Below are 19,409 nucleotides of genomic sequence, written 5' to 3' on the forward strand. Positions count from 1 at the left end.
AAGTTTCCCTGATCATTCCCAGTATACTGGGACATCTATTAGTACAACTTACTATTACAGTTGAGCCATATGCTTCTGAAGCCCCAACTTTTAGTAAAGCGCAGCAAGAGACAATGACTAACTGAATGAATGAATGACATCTTGAGGTATAGAATAACTGATTTAAGAAAAAATACTTTCACATCAAATTGCAGCTGCCTATCATTATTTTATCTTAACCTACCCAAGATGCCCTCTTGCCTTCAGTCTGCCCATCTAAGTCCTAATCCTTTTAGCCATGGCTCAACCTATATCTTCTGCATTAAATATTACCTAATTAACAAACATCTGTATAGTACCAAATAAACTAAACTAAATGTTTCACTGCTACATCAGATAGTAGTATCATTTCCATTTTACTGCAGAGGTTCATAAGGTTAACTTGGCCAAGGCAATCTCCACCTCATTCTTACCTTGCCCTGACACTAGGCAAAAGACACCTGCTGCTGTGAAAGGGGAGAAAACCCACTCATGCCAAGGATCCTGCACTAATACAAAGCAAAAGTGTATTGCCGTCTGGGGAGAAGCACAAACATTGAAAACGTCTAACCCCTGAGACTCAGGTGCACAGGGTATGGCCAAGAATGAGCCCTCCAGGCCCTACCATAAGCCTTGAACCAACTTAACAGTCTACTTCTAGAGAGGCTCAGGAGCACAGAGATCTGTCATACAGGGGTGCAAAGTCTGCTGAAAGCTGTGAAGGGAGCAAAATTATTGAGAAAAACTCTCTAAGACCCCAGGCTCTAAACTAAGCACAAGGTAATGATAGCCCACCAGAACAACTGAAGATAACTACAGCAACAACAAAACCAAACTCAGTTTCACTACTGCCTAAATTGACTTAATCTCCTACACTAATGACCTAACAGAAGAGGCATGACCACTTTTGGGCATGAATCTTATTACCTTAGTCCCTGCTGTCCTTTTACACACAATGTCTGGAATCCAATTAAAAAGCACAAGAGACTGTTCCAGTTAAGTAGACAGAAATTATAAAGAATAGCATAGGTATAAAAAAATAATTTGGCTGGGCGCAGTGGCTCACGCCTGTAATCCCAGCACTTTGGGAAGATGTGGTGTGGTGGGCGGATTGCTTGAGCCCAGGAGTTCTAGACCAGCCTGGCTGGGCAACATGGAGAAACCTCGTTTCTACAAAACCATACAAAAAACAAGCAGGGCCTGGTAGTGCGCTTCCATAGTCCCAGCTACTTGGGAGGCTGAGGTGGGAGGATCACCTGGGTGCAGGAAGTTGCGGATGCAGTAGGCCATGATGGTGCCACTGCATTCCAGCCTGGGCAACAGAGTGAGACGTTGTCTCAAAAATAATAATAATTTAATGTTAATAAACATTTTACAATTAATCTCCCCAGAAAACTTACCAAAAAAACAACAACAAAAAAAAAGATAAACAAAACAAATGTGCTAAACACACACACACACAAAGACACTGGGGTGGTATTAAAGAGAAACTCAAGGGTGACAATTCTAAAATAAAATATGTAGGTTGAAACTATCTGTAAGTATCTGAATAGGAATATCTCTTATAATAAATCAAACTTATTATAACTCCAAACTCAACATTTACTAGGGCACAATTTGAACAACAGATGTTACATAAATTCCCCTTTTAAAAAATGGTAATTAAAAAAAAAAGACTTAAGGCAAAATGACAAAGGCGCTTGGTTAGGAACTTTTGGAGCAATGCTATAATTGAAAGCAGAGAATATAATTAGAGGCATACTAAAACACAAAAAGAAATGCCCAACTGTCAGGTGAAACATGAATTCTATTACCTGCTTAGTATCTTTCCAATACATTTCTTTTTGTCTAAGTTGGCTAGACTCAGTTTCTGTTGCTCACAACCAAAGAACCCTAACTGATATAACTAGATACCCCTGGTTCCAAGTTAAATATGGTCTGTTGAAAATGGGACATCTTTAACTATGAAATTGATTGGTTCAGTTACCATAACAAAAAGTCTTAAAGTTTAGGCACAGATTTTAGGAGAATACTGAATTAATATATAAAAGGCCAAAGTCTCCTTTCTAATTATTACCCAGCAATTTCTGTTAGAAGTTTGGGAATAGAATCAGAGTTGAATATACATTTCATAGGCATGAGCTATCAATCCATTTATGTTTCTTTCCAAGGGCAAATTATGATCTAATTCATCATTTAGTTTCTTATGCATATCACATTCTGTGTCTCTTTACAGCTTTAAAAATGAGTTATTATTATCTTGGATGAGTTGACATTCATTTTTTAAATATTTTATTTTTAAATTTTTTTCAAATCTTCATTACATTTTCCCCAAAAGTAACACATACTTGAAACAAATTAAGTACAAAGATTAATAAAGTTAATTTTTCTTTTACCCCATTCCTTCAAGTTCCAATTTCCTAAAATAAGTAACTTTGATAAATTGGTATATATGCCTTCACAGCTTTTTGCAATATTCATAGCTTCTTTTTATTAAAATGAAATTACATTTTATGCATTACTCAACACCTAAAAATACATCTTGGACATCCCTCCAGAATATAGCATATAACTCAATCCATTCTTTTTGATTGCTATATAATATTGTATGGACACACTGTAATTTATCCAACAATTCCATTAGTAATGGAAGTACAGCTGTCAGACTGTTTTCAAGTTATGTTCCTTTCCAATCCAAATAGTGCTATATTTAACATCCTTGCTCATCTGTCTTTATGAGCTAGAGGACTGACACCCAAAAGTGGGATTATTGGGTGAAAAGAAATGAAAAATGATACTTAACCTCTTTTAAACCTTGTATTTAGATAGATTTTAATATACACAAAAACATAGAGATAGAAAATAATGAACTCCCATTTATCTATCATTCATTTTTTACAATTGCCCAATTTCAATGCTCCCTTTTCCCCTTGTCTAAGAAATTTAAACACAACGCATTTTCGTATTTTTGCCTCCATGAAAGACTCTAAAAGTTTATCAAAATCCTTTTTGGAGCACTAGTTATATAGTAACCACCAGCATTTATATTCTCTTTAATATTATACATAACAACTTTTTTTAAAAAGACACTCTTAATATTCACTTCCTCCTTCCACTAAGCTCTCTGCAATGGAGAAACAGCAGAATCAAAGCATCTAAGACAGTAGAAAAAGAAACTAGGAAAGATCATCCTAAAAGCATAAAAAGACCTTGAGAAGGAACAATATCGAGACAGGCACACAGGTATATTAAGTGACAGAGGCAACAAAGAGAAAGAAAAGAGAAACATTAAGTAGATTTTTAAAAGCTAGCATTAGCTGGTAGGAAAAGTACTTAAGCGGATTGCTGGTGGTCTGAGTGGGAAATTTAAGCAAAGAAATAGCAATTCATGAGGAATAGGGCATGCTATTTGAATGTATTTTTGAACTAGTTGCTTAAAATATATTGCACTGATCAAAAAACTAGATGAATAGCAACTTACTGCTCTCCTAGCAAAAGATATCTGGAGGGGAAAATATCGCCAATATGTAACAAAATAACACGTATGTATTTTAAAAGACGAGTAACACCACTACTAAAGAAGAACAATGCAAAATGCATACATATGTACACACATATGCAAAAATGATACTAATATGAACATGTTCCTGGAGGGGAAAACAAGCCATGTAATGAAATTTTAAATGCATTGTAAATTATTTTGTATAGTGAATATTTTCTAAAATAATCATATCCTAATTTATTTACTTAAAGTGTGGTTTGCTTTTTTAAATAATAAGTTCAGTAATCCACAAAGCATATATTGGGTATTCATTATATGCCAGGCACTGTACAAACAAAACATCACTCCTGCCTTCTGGAAGCTTACAGTCTAGTAAGTGATTTAGACATAGTTATAACACAATGTGATATGTTTTAATGGTATATTAAATTAAAAAGTCTATAGGTAAACATAGAAAGGACCAATAAACTATAGCTTAGGAGAGTCAGGAAAAGCTTTATAGGTGACATCTGAGTTGAATCTTGAAGGCTGAAGAATTCAGAAATTAGGGAAGAAAGAATTTCTAAACTTTATGCAAAGCCTTGGTGATTTATCTCAATACATGTAAACTGGAAATGCTGTTCTAGTGTAGATTTGACAAGAACCATATGTAGTCTAATTAAATGAAGTATTAAAAATTTTATTACCTTATTTTTAAGTGATTATAGCATTTATGTGAAATTAATGTATATGAGTGCATATATGTGTGTATGCGTTAAAGATGGCAGCTAAAGATGTTAGAGTGAATCTACCTATTAGCTTCCCTCTCTTCCTGACACCCCACCTAAAATAAAAGTAAGTATATTTAAAAACAAAATGAAGGTTCATAAAGGCACAAAAAGCTGAATCTTAAATCAGCAGTAGTGAGAAGCTAAGAAGCAACCGGAGTTACATGTCTATGAGTAGAGACAAAGATGGACTAAACACAGAAGAATTTGTTGAAAATCTACTTACAAAACAATTAGATCTTGAAATCTCATCTCTTATTCCAAAGATTTGTGCAACTACCCCTGCTCCATCCTGTCAGATGTCTTCGGGTCTAGTCTCTCCAGACTGGAGGGCATTCGTGCAGCTCAAGGAGGGTGGTGGTAAGGAAGGTAAAATACTTTTTAATTGGGGGTGGAGTAACTGAATCGGGGGGTTGAGTAACTGAGGACTCTTCTCATCCATCTTCCAAAATGCTAGCTGCTAAGGTATACACACTGCCCAAAGCAGCAAACTCAAAAGTGTTTTCTCTGATAAACTGGCCAGCTCAAGGGAAACACCATATGGACAGCCAGGGTTCCCTAAGAATCAACCCAACCAGATCATCCCACAGAGGAAACTGTAATATCAGTGTCCCTTCCAATCAGTTTTGTAGTACACAACTCTTAAGGATCATCAGAAATGTAATGAAAGCCTCTACTATAACAGACAGAGACCAAAGAAAAGAAACAGAAAAAGCGATTTAAAGGAAACAAAGACTATAAAGACAGAAAAAAAAAAAAAACTTTCAGTAATATCTTCAAAAAAAGCAAGAAAGGCAATTAAGAAATATGAAAAGAATGCCATGGGGGAAAAATCTAAGAAAAGAGAAAAAGAACTTTTGGACATTAAAAAGCGTAAAAATAGAAATAAAAAACTCAACAGAAAGGTTAAAAGTAAAGAAAAAGTAAAAAAAAAAAAAAAAAAAAAGCAAAACAAAAGATGAAAAGATAATTAGAGAACTGTCCAGGATGTACAACATTCAAAAAATGGAAGTTTCTGAAAGAAACAGAGAAAACAGATGGAAGAAAGTCATTAAAAGAGTAATTCAAAAAAATTTTCCAGACTGAAAAATATGACTTTCTAAACTGAAAAGTGCCCAAGAAATGTCCAACACAATGTTTGAAAATACAGCCACACAAAGATATTTTATCATAAAATATTGGAATAATGGGAGTAACAGAAGATTCAATCAACAGAGAATTAACAAGTTTCATAAAAATGATAAGTTAGAATAGCATTGGACTACTCAAATGCAACTCTAGAAGCTATGACACATTACTGTAAAACTTTGAAGAGGAAATTGTTTTAAATTCTAACTTTTTTTTTTTTTTTTTTAGACAGAGTCTTGCTGTGTCACCCAAGCTGGGGTGCAATGGTGAGATCTTGGCTCACTGCAAGCTCTGCCTCCCGGGTTCAAGCAATTCTTCTGCCTCAGCCTCCCGAGTAGCTATGATTACAGGCACCCGCCACCAGGCCTGGCTAATTTTTTTGTATTTTTAGTAGAGACGGGGTTTCACCATGTTCGCCAGGCTGGTCTCGAACGCCCAACCTCAGGTGATCCACCCGCCTTGGCCTCCCAAAGTGCTGGGACTATAGGCGTGAGCCACCGCGCCCGGCCAATTCTATCATTTTATATCCAACCAAAGTATCACAAGTTCTCAAAAAATTACTTCCCCTTACTTTCTCAGGAAGCTATTGGAGTTTCTAATCCTCCAAAACAACAGACCAGACAAAAAGGAAGCCATGGAATTTAGAACGAGATACAAAACAAAAGAAATGAAATGAATCCTCAAGACGATAGTGAAGGAAGATGTCAAGATGCTTGTTGCCGGTGTAGAGGTCAAACTGGAAGACATCAGAAGGCTTCAGAAAAGACTCCAAAAGCAAGAAATTGATTTACATATAGATAATTTTAACTGAAAATATATTAAACCTTAAAAATGTACAAATAAAATCATGTCCTGAGACAATATGTTCAAGCCATTAAATTCATATTTAATGTAGTTATTCAAGCCATTTTTTTGCCAAAATTCTAAAAATTGTTAGCAGGGTAAATTCTTCATTGGTGAAGCAATGTAGCTATTTTAAATTTTATTATTATTATTTTTTTTGAGACAGAGTCTCTCTCTGTCACCCAGTCTGGAGTGCAGTGACGCAATCTCAGCTCACTGCAACCTCCGCCTCCCGGGTTCAACAGATTCTCCTGCCTCAGCCTCTTGAATAGCTAAGACTACAGGCGTCCGCCACCATGCCTGGCTAATTTTTCTATTTTTAGTAGAGATGGAGTTTCACCATGTTGGCCAGGCTGGTCTCAAACTCCTGACCTCAGGTGATCCACCCACCTCGCCTCCCAAAGTGGTGAGATTACAGGCGTGAGCCACTGTGCCCCGTCTTTGTATTATTTTTAAAACATGTTTGCTGGTGAGAAGTCAGATATAGTTCACAGAAATCATCCAAGTACCTGGATGCATCAGATACTGAGATATTTATCCAAATTTAACTTGCAGTAGTTTCTTCAACATGTGTAGAAAGAATGTTTTACTACTTTGTACTTCAAAGTTGATAAATCATTTGAGAATTGAAAATGCAGGACAGCACATAATAGGAACTTAATAAACACTTGTGGAGATTGCTCTTTCTGTTCCAATCTATAAATAAACAAGAACCAAATGAAGAACAAGTTAACTATGTATTTTATGTACATACATATATATATACACAAAAGTATACATGCACATACACACATACATGTACTCACAAATATTTAAAACTTCTCCAGTAGTTCTACTTTCAATTTCAATTTTTAAATGCATTTCACAATTTTAACTCAAATAAGTATGTTTCAAAAATACGCTTTCTCGAAGATACTGGCTGTTGAAAAATATTTAAAATAGTGTTAGCTTATTTTTTATTAAATAAAATAATATAAATATTTGTTAATAGCTGTTGCCACTCATGGACGGTATGGGAAAAAAATATTTCCCAAAGATTAATGATTAACTTGTTGAATTTTTTTTAAAAGGCTTATCACCAAAAGAATTTTTAAGTATTTCATTTAAATAGCTTTGATAAACAACATGACTAATGAGAACTGGCTCATCTTAAGTAGATAACTAAATATACAAAGTTTAACACCTTAAATGCTTCCAAATATACAATATGCATCAGGGATTGCAAATCTGAATGTCCATGGGTAGAGTGGGGAGTGCCAAGGCAAAATAAAGACCCTGCTCATTCCATATAATAATTACCATGTGAGCTCAGACTGGGGCCATTAGATCATTTTTTTTTTCTCTAAAAGAAACTGAAAAATCGACATTTTTATGTGAATATTTCTGATTTTTAAATCCTGGTTGTAATTTTTTAAAAATTATTGTATTACCTAAATAAAAAATGTATGTGTTCTGAACTCAGTTTCTATTAGTTTATAGGGCTTGTGGTATATGTCCTCTAAAATTGAAACTTAGATTTACCTCTCCATTATATAGAACATATTAACATATCAAATATAAATACACTTGTGTAGAATGAACAGATTTGTTTGGGTATGACTTGGGATTCAAATGAATCAATGCATACTTACTGAATACCACTTGGGTCAGGCTTTGTGAAAGGTACTATGCTGGGATAAAGAGTTATAAATGACTATAAATAATTAAGCTTCCAATCTTTCTCTTTCCTTGTCTTCTAAACATACACATATAATTTATCATCCAAATCAGAGCACTTTTGGGAGTGAAAGTAAGCATTGTTAATAATTATGATAAGAACAACTGCGACCACTGGAGGCAAACGAGGCTGTACAGTCACCCTAACTAAAAGAACCTGGTCTGTTTCTGTCTCTTCTTCTTCCAGTCTACCTACCCCAGGCTCACCTCCTGCAAGAAAAATCCTACATTGACAGCCGTCTTCCTCAGTTCTATCATGACGAAATCAGAAGGAAAGGGGGTAAAATGGAAGACAAGAGTTTTCTTATGATGGATACAAGAGTTAGAATTTTTTCTTAGCTTTTTTTTTTTCTTGATTATTTTGTATTTAAGAGGTGTAGAACCAGTAGCAATGTGAGATGGCAGTAGATGAGAGAGGGAAAAAAAAGGAAATGGTAACAAATCTGTGGGAAACAAGAGAAAGATCAAAGAGGGCAATAAGAATCAATGCCCCCTCCCCCAACAAATTTATTGTTACATTAATTTCTCTTTTAAAGAAATTCAGAGGATAGGCACAAGCAGAGGAGAACTTGTGGTTTTCATCCCACACATATCATTTCTTACTTGTATCTAATGGCAGTGCAGTCAATCCCCACTAAATTCTGATTAAGTCACCAAGTATTAAAATAAAAACAAAGTCCAGGATTAACCAAAATATTATTTGTCTGTGTTTGACTATCACACAATTAAAAACAATACTTTTTTGTAGAAAATCAATCAGAAATTAAGTGATACAGAAGTCTGATCTTCAAAACCCTGGAAGGGCAAAGGCTTAAGATGAACTATGAATTTACCATGTGCAGCAAAGACTACACCTGATCCAGTATACCAGGACAAGCAGATTGTGAGCATGTGGCGTATCTATAATTACACAAAACATGCACCTTTTCAATCTCATACACACAGAATGATTGGAAACTTTTCCTTATTCCTTCCTGCAAACTGTTCCCACCTCCCAGAAAATAATGAAAATATTCAGACTCAGGGCTGAGTGGAGAGTAAAAGTTCAGAGAAGAGAAAATTTTTTTTAACATGGAGTATATACACACAAACACTAAATTCATTCAATCATCAAATATTTTGTTCTTATCAAGCATTAACAAGAGCAGTGCAATATACGCAGTTCATATAAATGTCAAATATAACAATTCTCTGTGGAAAGGCTATCCACAATCCAAACAACTTTGTTAAAATCAAGAACATCCTTTTAGTTGAGCTCTTTGGGTGATTTACGTTTATGTAAGCACTTTTAAAATATATAGCCATAAGCTTGAGAAGTACCTTAGAGAAGGGGCTATGTTAAAACATAACTTGTTATTACTATTGTATTACCGTTACAAAAATCAGCACTTCTCAAAAAAAAAAAAAAGAAAAGAAAAGAAAAAAGAAAGAAACTGAAGTAAAACAAAGCCCGCATTTGGTTTAAGACTATTAAAAGAAAACGCATTCTTTGTCCCTTATCCACACTCCCCAAATCCCCATTCCATTAGATTGTCAACTACCTTGCAGAAACCCTGGAGAGCCCATTTTTCTTGACCTTTAATCAGTCTCCTCTGAGACACAATCTGCTGCACAGAATTCCATTTGCCAAAGTTATTTTCTAGCCCTTCAAGTTACCACTTTCAGTTTCAATTCCCATCACAAACTTTTAAAATTCATTTCTCGCCGTTTTGGAGAAATGTAGGCTTTAAGAAATAAAGTAGAATAGTTAAATTCCTGTGCCACCACCTACTAAATCTTTAAGCAAATTACCTTGTTCTGGACATCAGTTTCCTCACCCCTTGTAAAGACGTTAAGATTATTAAACGGGACAGTACTTACAAAGCTCCTGACAAATACTGTAAAGGATGCAAAAGTAATGGTAGCTATTTAAAAGACAGACAAAGGAAAACTACTCAGTATTTGCTCAGGGGAAAAATAAAAAGACTTTCTTGGCATATCTTGTGCTAAAACTTGGAAGTACCTAAATTAGAAACATCCCTTTAGATATTTAAAAGAGGGAGAAACTAGCAGGTTTATGACAAAGACATGAGCTACCTCTCTATATTATTGTACTGATTAAGGCATATGAATCTACAAAGGATTATAGGGTTTATTTCAGTCAGTTCCCATGATAGCACCAAGTTCTACTGTCAAAGAATCATTCCAATTCTGTGGTTTCTTATTTCAAATAGAAATTTTTTAAATACATTAAAAAGAGACTTCTTTTTCCTTCTCTGGTAATTGATAACAAATGTGTCTTTTTCCTTCTCTGGTAATTGATAACAAATGTGTCTTTTTCCTTCTCTGGTAATTGATAACAAATGTGTAGGGCTCTGTTTATGAATTAGGGGCACGCTTACCTAATTTTGAGCCAAAAGAAAAAACTGTCCTGACAACTGTGGAGCTAAGAAGTTGGAGACACATGGCTAGGGAAATTGCCATCTAGCAACTGAAGCCAACCTTCAAAAATTCTAACACAGACTAAGAATCAAAGACTACATGTACATTACGATGCTAAAGAGGGACTAAGAATCTACTGCCATGCTGCATACCATCAGTGCTCCACTGGCTTTCAGGTCCCCTATACTCTCAGGGCTGCTGATCATTACCCATGCGTTCTAACCACATAATGCATTGATGACCTTAAATATTTATTTTGTAACACAACTTATAAATTTTCTATGCCCAAAGCTCAATATTCTGCCACTGACTGACTTTAACCTCTTTGTACTTTCCCAACCTAAGAAAGGGTTAAAATGATTTGATCTCTGATTCCTTATCTCATACGTGTAATGGGGGACTAATACATTAACATCTAACATGCTGTGAGCTCCTTCAAGAAAAGTATTATTTTAAAACAAAATATTGTATACTTTTTCTTTTTTTTTTTTTTTGAGATGGAGTCTCACTCTGTCGCCCGGGCTGAAGGGCAGTGGCGCAATCTCGGCTCACTGCAACCTTCGCCTCCTGGGTTCAAGCGATTCTACTGCCTCAGCCTCCTGAGTAGCTGAGACTACAGCCTCACGCCACTACGCCCAGCTAATTTTTGTATTTTTAGTAGAGACAGGGTTTCACCATGTTGGCCAGGATGGTCTCGATCTCCTGACCTTGTGATCCGCCCACCTTGGCTTCCCAAAGTGCTGGGATTACAGGTGTGAGCCACAGTTCCCATCCTGGTTCCTTTCTTTCTTTCTTTCTTTCTTTTTTTTTAGAAAGGTAATCATTAGTTGAAAGATATGGATATTTAAAATTATGAAAGATATAATCAGACTGCCTCTGGAAAAGTAGAATTAATTTACCTACCCCCCTCCACCAACAGTGTATGAGAATACCCAGTTCCCCACAATTTACTGATTACTGCTTAACTTCTTTCATCTTTGCCAACCTGATAAGCAAAAATTATCTCACTTTTAAAAATCATTCCTTCAATTCCTAATAAAATAACCATTTGATGTACATACAGAACATTGCTATTTTTCTTGTGAAATACCTCTTCTTAAATTTTTGGCTACGTTTTTCTCTATCTTACAGGTTTTCAGATTGTCTTTTTATTATGCATTTGTAAGAGCTCTTTATAAAGAAAATACATCTTCATCTGAATATATGTCATAAATAATAATTTCCAGTGTGTAATTTGTATTTCAATTTTTTTGATGCTGCTTTTTGAATAAAGGGTCTTTAAATCTTAAATTAGTCAATCTATTAACCTTTAAATTCATGGTGTTTGACTCGCACTTAGAAGGACCTTCTTGATTTCAATATATTAAAATTATTCATCTGAAATATCTAAGTGTTATGTTTTTAATTAAATACTTAACCCATATTAAATTTATTTTGGCATATAGTATATAGGAGGGAGTCAGCTTTATTAGCTTCCTAAATTCCTAGGCAATGGTCCCAATACTATTTATTAAAGAATCCATCCTTTCCTCTCTTACTAAAATCGTATCTTCATCATATGTTAAGTCACATACATTTAGGTCTTTGTGAACACTTTATTCTAAAAATATTGATTTATATGTGTATTTCTGCAATAATGCCACACTATTTTAATTGTGTAGCTTTACATTGTTTTCACATAACAAAATAATGTATGATATTAAAACAGAATGGCACATACCAAAAATATCTTCTATCTTGTATTATTTTGAATAACAAAGGTACTGAAAAAATTCAAGAATGAGGCAGATGATATTACTAACCATAAAAAATACAAATACTATTTACAGTTTACTTGGTACTTTCACATTATCTAATATTATGTTCACCTCACTATAAAGCACTTATTGTTTCCTATTCAATTTTACATACGGAGTTAAGACTTGTACAAAGACTTGTCTACAATTACACAGCTAATAAGCCGCAGAGCTAAAACCTGAACTTCATATCCCATATACCTTCCATAACCACTCTAAATTAAAAACAGAGCAATGACCCATAAAAGCCCAACTTTTTCATTTTTTAATCAAACCACTGTACTGTGTATATGTATATATCTGTATATAAATATAGATATACAATGCATATATGTATATATAATGCATATATATACACATACACTACATAGATGCATTATATATCTGCATATGTACATGTATACACATATACTACATATATGTATATATGCATATGTATACACACATGCTACATATATGCATTATATAGCTACATATACATATATACATACATATGCATTACATATATAGACATCTTTATTTGAATAAGAATAGCATTTTAAAATCCAAGCTGACATTCTTGAAGCTTTGATAATTTCACCAACATTCCAAACCCTAACTTTATAACATAACAACAATGAAACTGAAAAACTAAAAATTTAGACCATATTTCCAAAGAAACTATTACCTTTGGTTTCCTAAATACAAGTAAAAAGTGAAAACATATAATTTTTTTTCCTCTAGAAAAACCAGGAAGATAAATATTTGATTGTCTTGTTTTTACAGGAAAAGTCTTGCTATATTGCCCAGGCTTGCCTCAAATTCTTGGGCTCAAGCAATCATCCAGCCTTAGCCTTCTGAGTAGCTGGAACTACAAGAACATACCTCCACACCTGACTTTTATTTTAATGAGTCTTTCTTTCAATAATAACTGATTACCACCCCAAAAGACATCAGTTTTAGATACATCACAAACAGACAAACAGATTCTGCTATCAGACCACTAGGAAGCAAAGTCTATAACTGTGTGCATTAAAAATCCTGGTCAGGTCAGGCACAGTGGCTCTTGCCTATAATCCCAGCACTTTGGGAGGCTGTGGCGGGTAAATCACCTGAGGTCAGCAGTTCGAGACCAGCCTGGCCAACATGGTGAAACTCCGTCTCTACTAAAAAGACAAAAATTAGCTGGACATAGTAGCAGGCGCCTGTAATCCCAGCTACTCGGGAGGCTGAGGCAGGAGAATCACTTGAACCTGGGAGGCAGAGGTTGCAGTGAGCCAAGATTGCACCATTGCACTCTAGCCTGGGGGACAAGAGTGAAACTCCATTAAAAAAAAAAAATCCTGGTCAGTCTTAGAATTCACTGGGGAAAACAAAAATCACCACTGTCACATGTACAAGTATATATGGCAGAGGGTCTACAAATTCCTCCAGGAGATAATGCGACACCAACTACCACAGGGTCCTGTCATGGAGCTCAACCAAGAAAAAAAATTTTTTTCAAAGAATAGTAGAGAAGTTTTACCAATACATCCCCCAGACTTAAGCTGCAACATTTGCCAGGAATCCTGCTTCACAATGATATTACTGAAATGATATAACTGCTGACCTCCTATCCTTTAAAGGATTATATACATTATATTGTACATAGTTTATAATAAACTATACGAAGTACTAACACTTCTGTTCATACTACTCAACAAAGGATGATGTGCTTAAAATGTTCCAATGAATCTATTACAGACCCAAGCATAAGATGAGATGTTACAAACAACAAATAGTTAAATTAGATACTATGGTATCCAAATTTGGATCAAGTAAGCACTGAGAATTACATTTTTTAAAATTCCTTTCAGTAGTGGAACGAAATGACTTTGGAGAAAAGGAAAATGATTTTGGAAGAGACAGCATGGTGCAGCTTATTTGACCAGAGGTCAGAGGACAAGCTAGAAAGGAGTCCCTGCCCACAGAAAAAGCAGAAGCAAGAAATCTGCTACAATGCTTATAGAGCACTCCCTTGTTACCCAAGGTATCTGAGCGACATATCAAAGGAGACACAGAAGCAGCCAGTACCTCATCTGAGGTGAAAGACGTCATCCTATACTCTTCCCTAGGTAGCTTGTCAGCACGTATTTCTGGGCACAATGAATCAATAGTAGACACAACCTCCTGACCAAGAAGCTTTGATATCTCAAAAGAAAGTAGGTTCTCAAGTAGTAGAAACCAAATAATGAAATATACATACCTATTCCTAGTTAAAGGTAAGCACTTTCAAAATGGTTTGTTTTCCACCATAGTAAATATAAATATATAAAAAGAAGGTTGGGTCGTATATCACACAGCAATAAATCAATACGCAGACGTGATTCATTCTGTACGAGATTCCTCTTAATTTCTTCCCACAACATTCGAAGAAATTCAAGCAATGAAAAGTTACCTCAAAAATATAAAACACTTTGCAGTTCATACATTTAAAACCACAAAACTTCTATACAAAAAAGTAAATACAAAAAAATTATCTTTTCTAAAAGTAAATAAGTTATCTAGAGGTTTATTTTCCAAAATTAAAGAGATTTTTCCAAGTCTTTTCACTTAGAGCATAAACCAATTCAGAAGGTAAGACTGATCCTTTCATCTCTGAAAATTTGCAATGAATATAATCATCCCCTGATATTCAAAATGAACTTAAAATTGAAATTAATGGTTCTACTAAACCATGACCATACCTTTTTTTACTGTATCTACACATATCAGGTTTTTGTGACTAGAAAATGTTTTAGTTAAGCTGTTTTTTCTATTACTAGGAAGCATTATTAACCTAGAAACAAATTCTTAAAATAAATAGATAATTCCATCTCTTGGTTCTCTCATCTATTAGAAACTTTTTTCCTCATTCTAATTGTCCTTTAACGTACTACCATGGTGGTGATTTATGAACTGATACTCTTGTATGGAACTTTCGCTCTGTATCAAAAGTACTTCTTTATTTAAAGCTAGAAGTACAAAAATTAAACTGATATTTTTAAAAATTAAACTAAAAAATCGGCCAGGAAAAATCTATTTTTTTGTATTTTTGAATTACTGAATATATTAAATATATTATAAATGAATCAAATAGAAATGTTTAGACACATCTTTATATGTCTACATGGTAAAAGCTTAGGGTTATTATTTGAGCTATTTATCCTAATTATATTGGGCTATGACAAAGAATTATGATTGTGGCGCCCTCTGCTGGGTTTTCTAGTCACAAACTCAATATCACTATCGGCATAATAAAATCAAATTTTTGAGGCATCAAGTGAAAAATCACTTTTTCAGTCCATGGTTACTTTACGTCCAAGATTATATAAAAGTCATAATCAATATTTACTTCATTGGAACAGGGCTTTACCAATTTATCATTAAATGAAACATCTATATAGATTTTTCTGTTACAATAAAAAGTAAACATAAAAGGTACACAAAACAACATATTTTAAGAGGTCTTATTTTTGTCACCACTTCTATCACTCAGCAATATATCCAGGTTTTTAAGGCAATATTTATAATGAGGCATTTTAATAAACAGCTATTTTGCTAATTTTATCTAATTTTTCTGCCCTGTTAGTTCAATTAAAATAGTATAAGACAGAATAATCCTAATAATATTATCTTCTTTATTAGGAAAAAACCAAAAGAGGTTATATAGGTACTCATCGCCAGTAATAATTAATAACTTTTATTGCATATCAACTCTCAGCCATGCAGTATGTATGTACTTTCTTTATAACACAGCCAGCCCTAAGAGATGAAAACAGTTGAGGTTCATAGAGATGATACAAATTGCTCAAGATGAGTTTCAGAGCCAAAAGTCAAACGCAGGTGAGTATCATTCCAAAGTCTTAAACCTTTCTACCAAACAACAGACAACAGTGAAAAAACACCCTGAATATGCAATATTTCCGTTTGTTCATGCAACAACAACACGGGGTATGGAACAAGTTGATGGGAAAAAATGTTAGAGAAGGCTAAGACAGTTATTCATGCCTAAAATAATAATTGATGCCTTTAGGAAATTATTTTTATTTTACATAATGCTGTCAGCTAGTGGCCCTATTTCATACTGAGCCAACGGGGAACAATACTTGACTTTTACATTACTGAATCAAAAATTCCACATTTAACATTCTAGAATCATTTTCTGAAATTACATATGTTTAAGCCTGACTCAATGATATTTAACATTACCCCAGAACTAAAAGAGTATGTATCCTCAACCATCATTGGTATGCTTTGCCCAGTCCTTGCCTAGACCTAATAAAAATATGAGATACACCTAAGTGGGAAAGAATTCACTAAATGCCAACATGGAGAAACTAAAAGGCATTCGGGTTCAAGTTGGTGTTTGAAAAATTTTTTAAAAAAAGAAAGAAACTAAAAGGCACATCTGTCACTATCCATAAAAAAGAAACCTACATTATTTTAGGTATTTAGGATAATTTAAGGACATTTATAGATTCCTTAGTGAACCACAAATATTTTTCTATAAAATCAAAAGCTTATCATAATGTGGACATAAGAACAAGTGTTGTCTGAGTATTACTGAACACAATTCTATGCAAATCTATTTATTTGATAAAGCTGCATTGTTAAGCCAAAGACACTACCTAAATTCAGCCAAAAGTTAACAGTTCTGAAATTTTCTTTGAGAAAAAGAGTATGAGTACTATTTTTACATTTAAAATGCTCATATTTCATTGACAATTCACTATCTTAAGAGAAATGTCCTATACAAAAAACATAAAAAGTCCATAGCTCCTATGATGGTATGCTGTTTAACTCAGTGACATAAAGGTATTCTTGGCTGATTTCTTTCATCACATGAAATTAATTACAAGAACTATAAGAAATATTTAAGTGATTTTCTCAGTGGACAAATCTATCACCAATTAATCAGAAGCTTTGATGAAAAGGCAATATATTCTGTAATACTGTAATACTGCATCAAACAAAAACACTCTGGTATTAATGTATAGTAGCATCAAGAAAAATATGTTCTGGGTTTATTCTACAGTGAAAGTAAAGAAGCAGGGAATGGCAAAGAAAGCACCCGAAACAAAGCAAAGAAGGAAGACACAGCCCCACTACTGAATTAACTGAGGTCAAAATGGAAACAAAAATAAAAGGGACAGTACTTCAGTGTCCAGTGTTCTTTCTGACCTACTCTCTCCCTCTCCCTCTCTCTCTCCCTCTCTCTCTCCCTCCCCCACCTCCCCCCCACACACACACACCTGCAAAGTGTAGAAACTGCAGTATCCCATTTTGTCGGTGTACCTTATACAAGGCTTATTTTGCAGCTAAAGACAGTAAAACTTTCTATTATATATACATATATGCACACATTTAGTGAGTATAATAAATATTAGTGAGAAGAAAACATCAACTATAAATTCACTTTGTAAAACACTAAATATATTTCTATAGAGTGAATGTATAACTTACAAACATTTCCTGTATTGTCAAAGCTGGTAAGGACATCTTCAACATTCAAGGATCCACTATTATGCCTAGAAAGGAGTAAAGCGTTTGCTTTAGTCATTCTGAAATGTTAACATTTTTAGTTTTCAAAAAAGCTGAGACTGAGACTCTATATTATGGTATACCCAATAGCAATAAATTATTCCATGCTATATTTTAAGAATATTTTCTGCCCACTAGAGGGAGAAGGAAAGAAATAACAGTATGGTCCTCAGAATATTTAACATAATGACTTTTTAAATGATTAATCTACATCTTAAAGTACTAACAAATAATATTTACTTGTTGGGTTTTCATTATGTAAAGGGAAGTTCTTAACCTTTTTAAAGCCAAAAACCCACACAGTATACTTAGAGAATCAAGCTGAAAAATCATCACCTTCCAGAACCACACTCAATACATAAATTTACTCTATAACAGCACAAAAAATTCAGAACTTCAGTCACAAAGAAATAGCCAATCTTCAGGTCTGCTATTCCATCTACAGACAGTCATGAATGTCAGGGAGCAAAGTTTTTGTATCTTTTGCCCACTAATCTTAATTCTAATGCCTTTAATTCTAATCCTGCTTCAGTTAACAACTCTTTTAAATATTTGACTTGACACTGATATTTTATTAATACCTATGAAAAATACTATTTGTTATATACAAATAGACTCAATTGTGCAATAGGTCATAGAGTTTGAGTTTCTCAGGGAAAAAAAAAAATTAGTGCTAATCCATCTACAATCCTCTACATTCTCTCCCATATAATTTACAGCTGAAGTTCTTTACAACGTTATAAAAGTTTGTAATAATCATTGATAATTCATAAAAATTTACTTCAACATTCACTTTGTCATTTAAAACTTGTCATAAGTGATATATAGAATTACGGACTGAAGTGTGCCTCCCACTTTCCCCAAATTCTTATGCTGAAGCCCTAACCCTGGTACCTCGAAAGGTGACTATATTTAGCAATAGGGCTTTTAAAGGTAATTTAGTTAAAATAGGGTCATTAGGGTGGGCCCTAATGCAATGTGACTGGTTTCTTTATAAGAAGAGGAGGTATTGGGAATCTCACCCCCATCCCCCACAGCAGCTACAGCAAGACCCACCCAAGGAGATTCTGAGCTCAGACAGGCCTAGCTCTGCCCCTACATGATGGTCCTTCCCTACCCACCCTGGTAGCTGAAGGCAAAGGGCATATACTCTTGGGAGGTCTAGGGCCCCGCCCACCACCAGTTCCTCCCCGTATTACTACAGTTGATGCTCTCTGGAAAGCACCACCTCCCAGCAGGAGGCCAACCAGCACAAAAATAGAGCATTAAACCACCAAAGCTAAGAACCCTCACGGACTCCATTGTACCCCCCGCCCCGCCACCTCCACCAGAACAGGCACTAGTATCCACAGCTAAGAGACCCATAGACAGTTCACATCACAGGACTCCGTGCAGACAACCTCCAGTACCAGCCCAGGGCCAGTAGACTCACTGGGTAGCTAGAACCCAGGAGAGACATCACAGCAGTTCTGCTCATAGGAAGCCACATGCATAGGAAAACGGGGAGAGTACTACATCAAGGGAACACCCAGTGGGACAAAAGAATCTGAACAACAGCCTTCAGCCCTAGACCTTCCCTCTGACGGAGCCTACCCAAATGAGAAGGAACCAGAAAAACAACCCTGTTAATGTGACTAAACAAGGCTCTTTAGTACCCCCAAAAAAATCACACTAGTT

The 19,409-nt window shown here is 34.8% G+C and overlaps 1 protein-coding gene across 4 annotated transcripts in view; it reads right to left on the reverse strand.

Annotated features, from left to right (window-relative positions):
• CAMKMT (calmodulin-lysine N-methyltransferase) overlaps positions 1–19,409 on the reverse strand; it is a 413,124-nt gene that overhangs the window by 366,931 nt on the left and 26,784 nt on the right. For all 4 annotated transcript variants that reach the window (XM_063594979.1, XM_034953047.2, XM_008976233.4 and 1 more), the window contains exon 3: positions 17,655–17,719. In XM_063594979.1, the coding sequence (XP_063451049.1) occupies positions 17,655–17,719 (65 nt within the window). The remainder of the gene's footprint in view (positions 1–17,654; positions 17,720–19,409) is intronic.

This window comes from Pan paniscus, chromosome 12 (genome assembly GCF_029289425.2).
Source record: "Pan paniscus chromosome 12, NHGRI_mPanPan1-v2.0_pri, whole genome shotgun sequence".
In the NCBI taxonomy this organism is placed as follows: domain Eukaryota; kingdom Metazoa; phylum Chordata; class Mammalia; order Primates; family Hominidae; genus Pan; species Pan paniscus.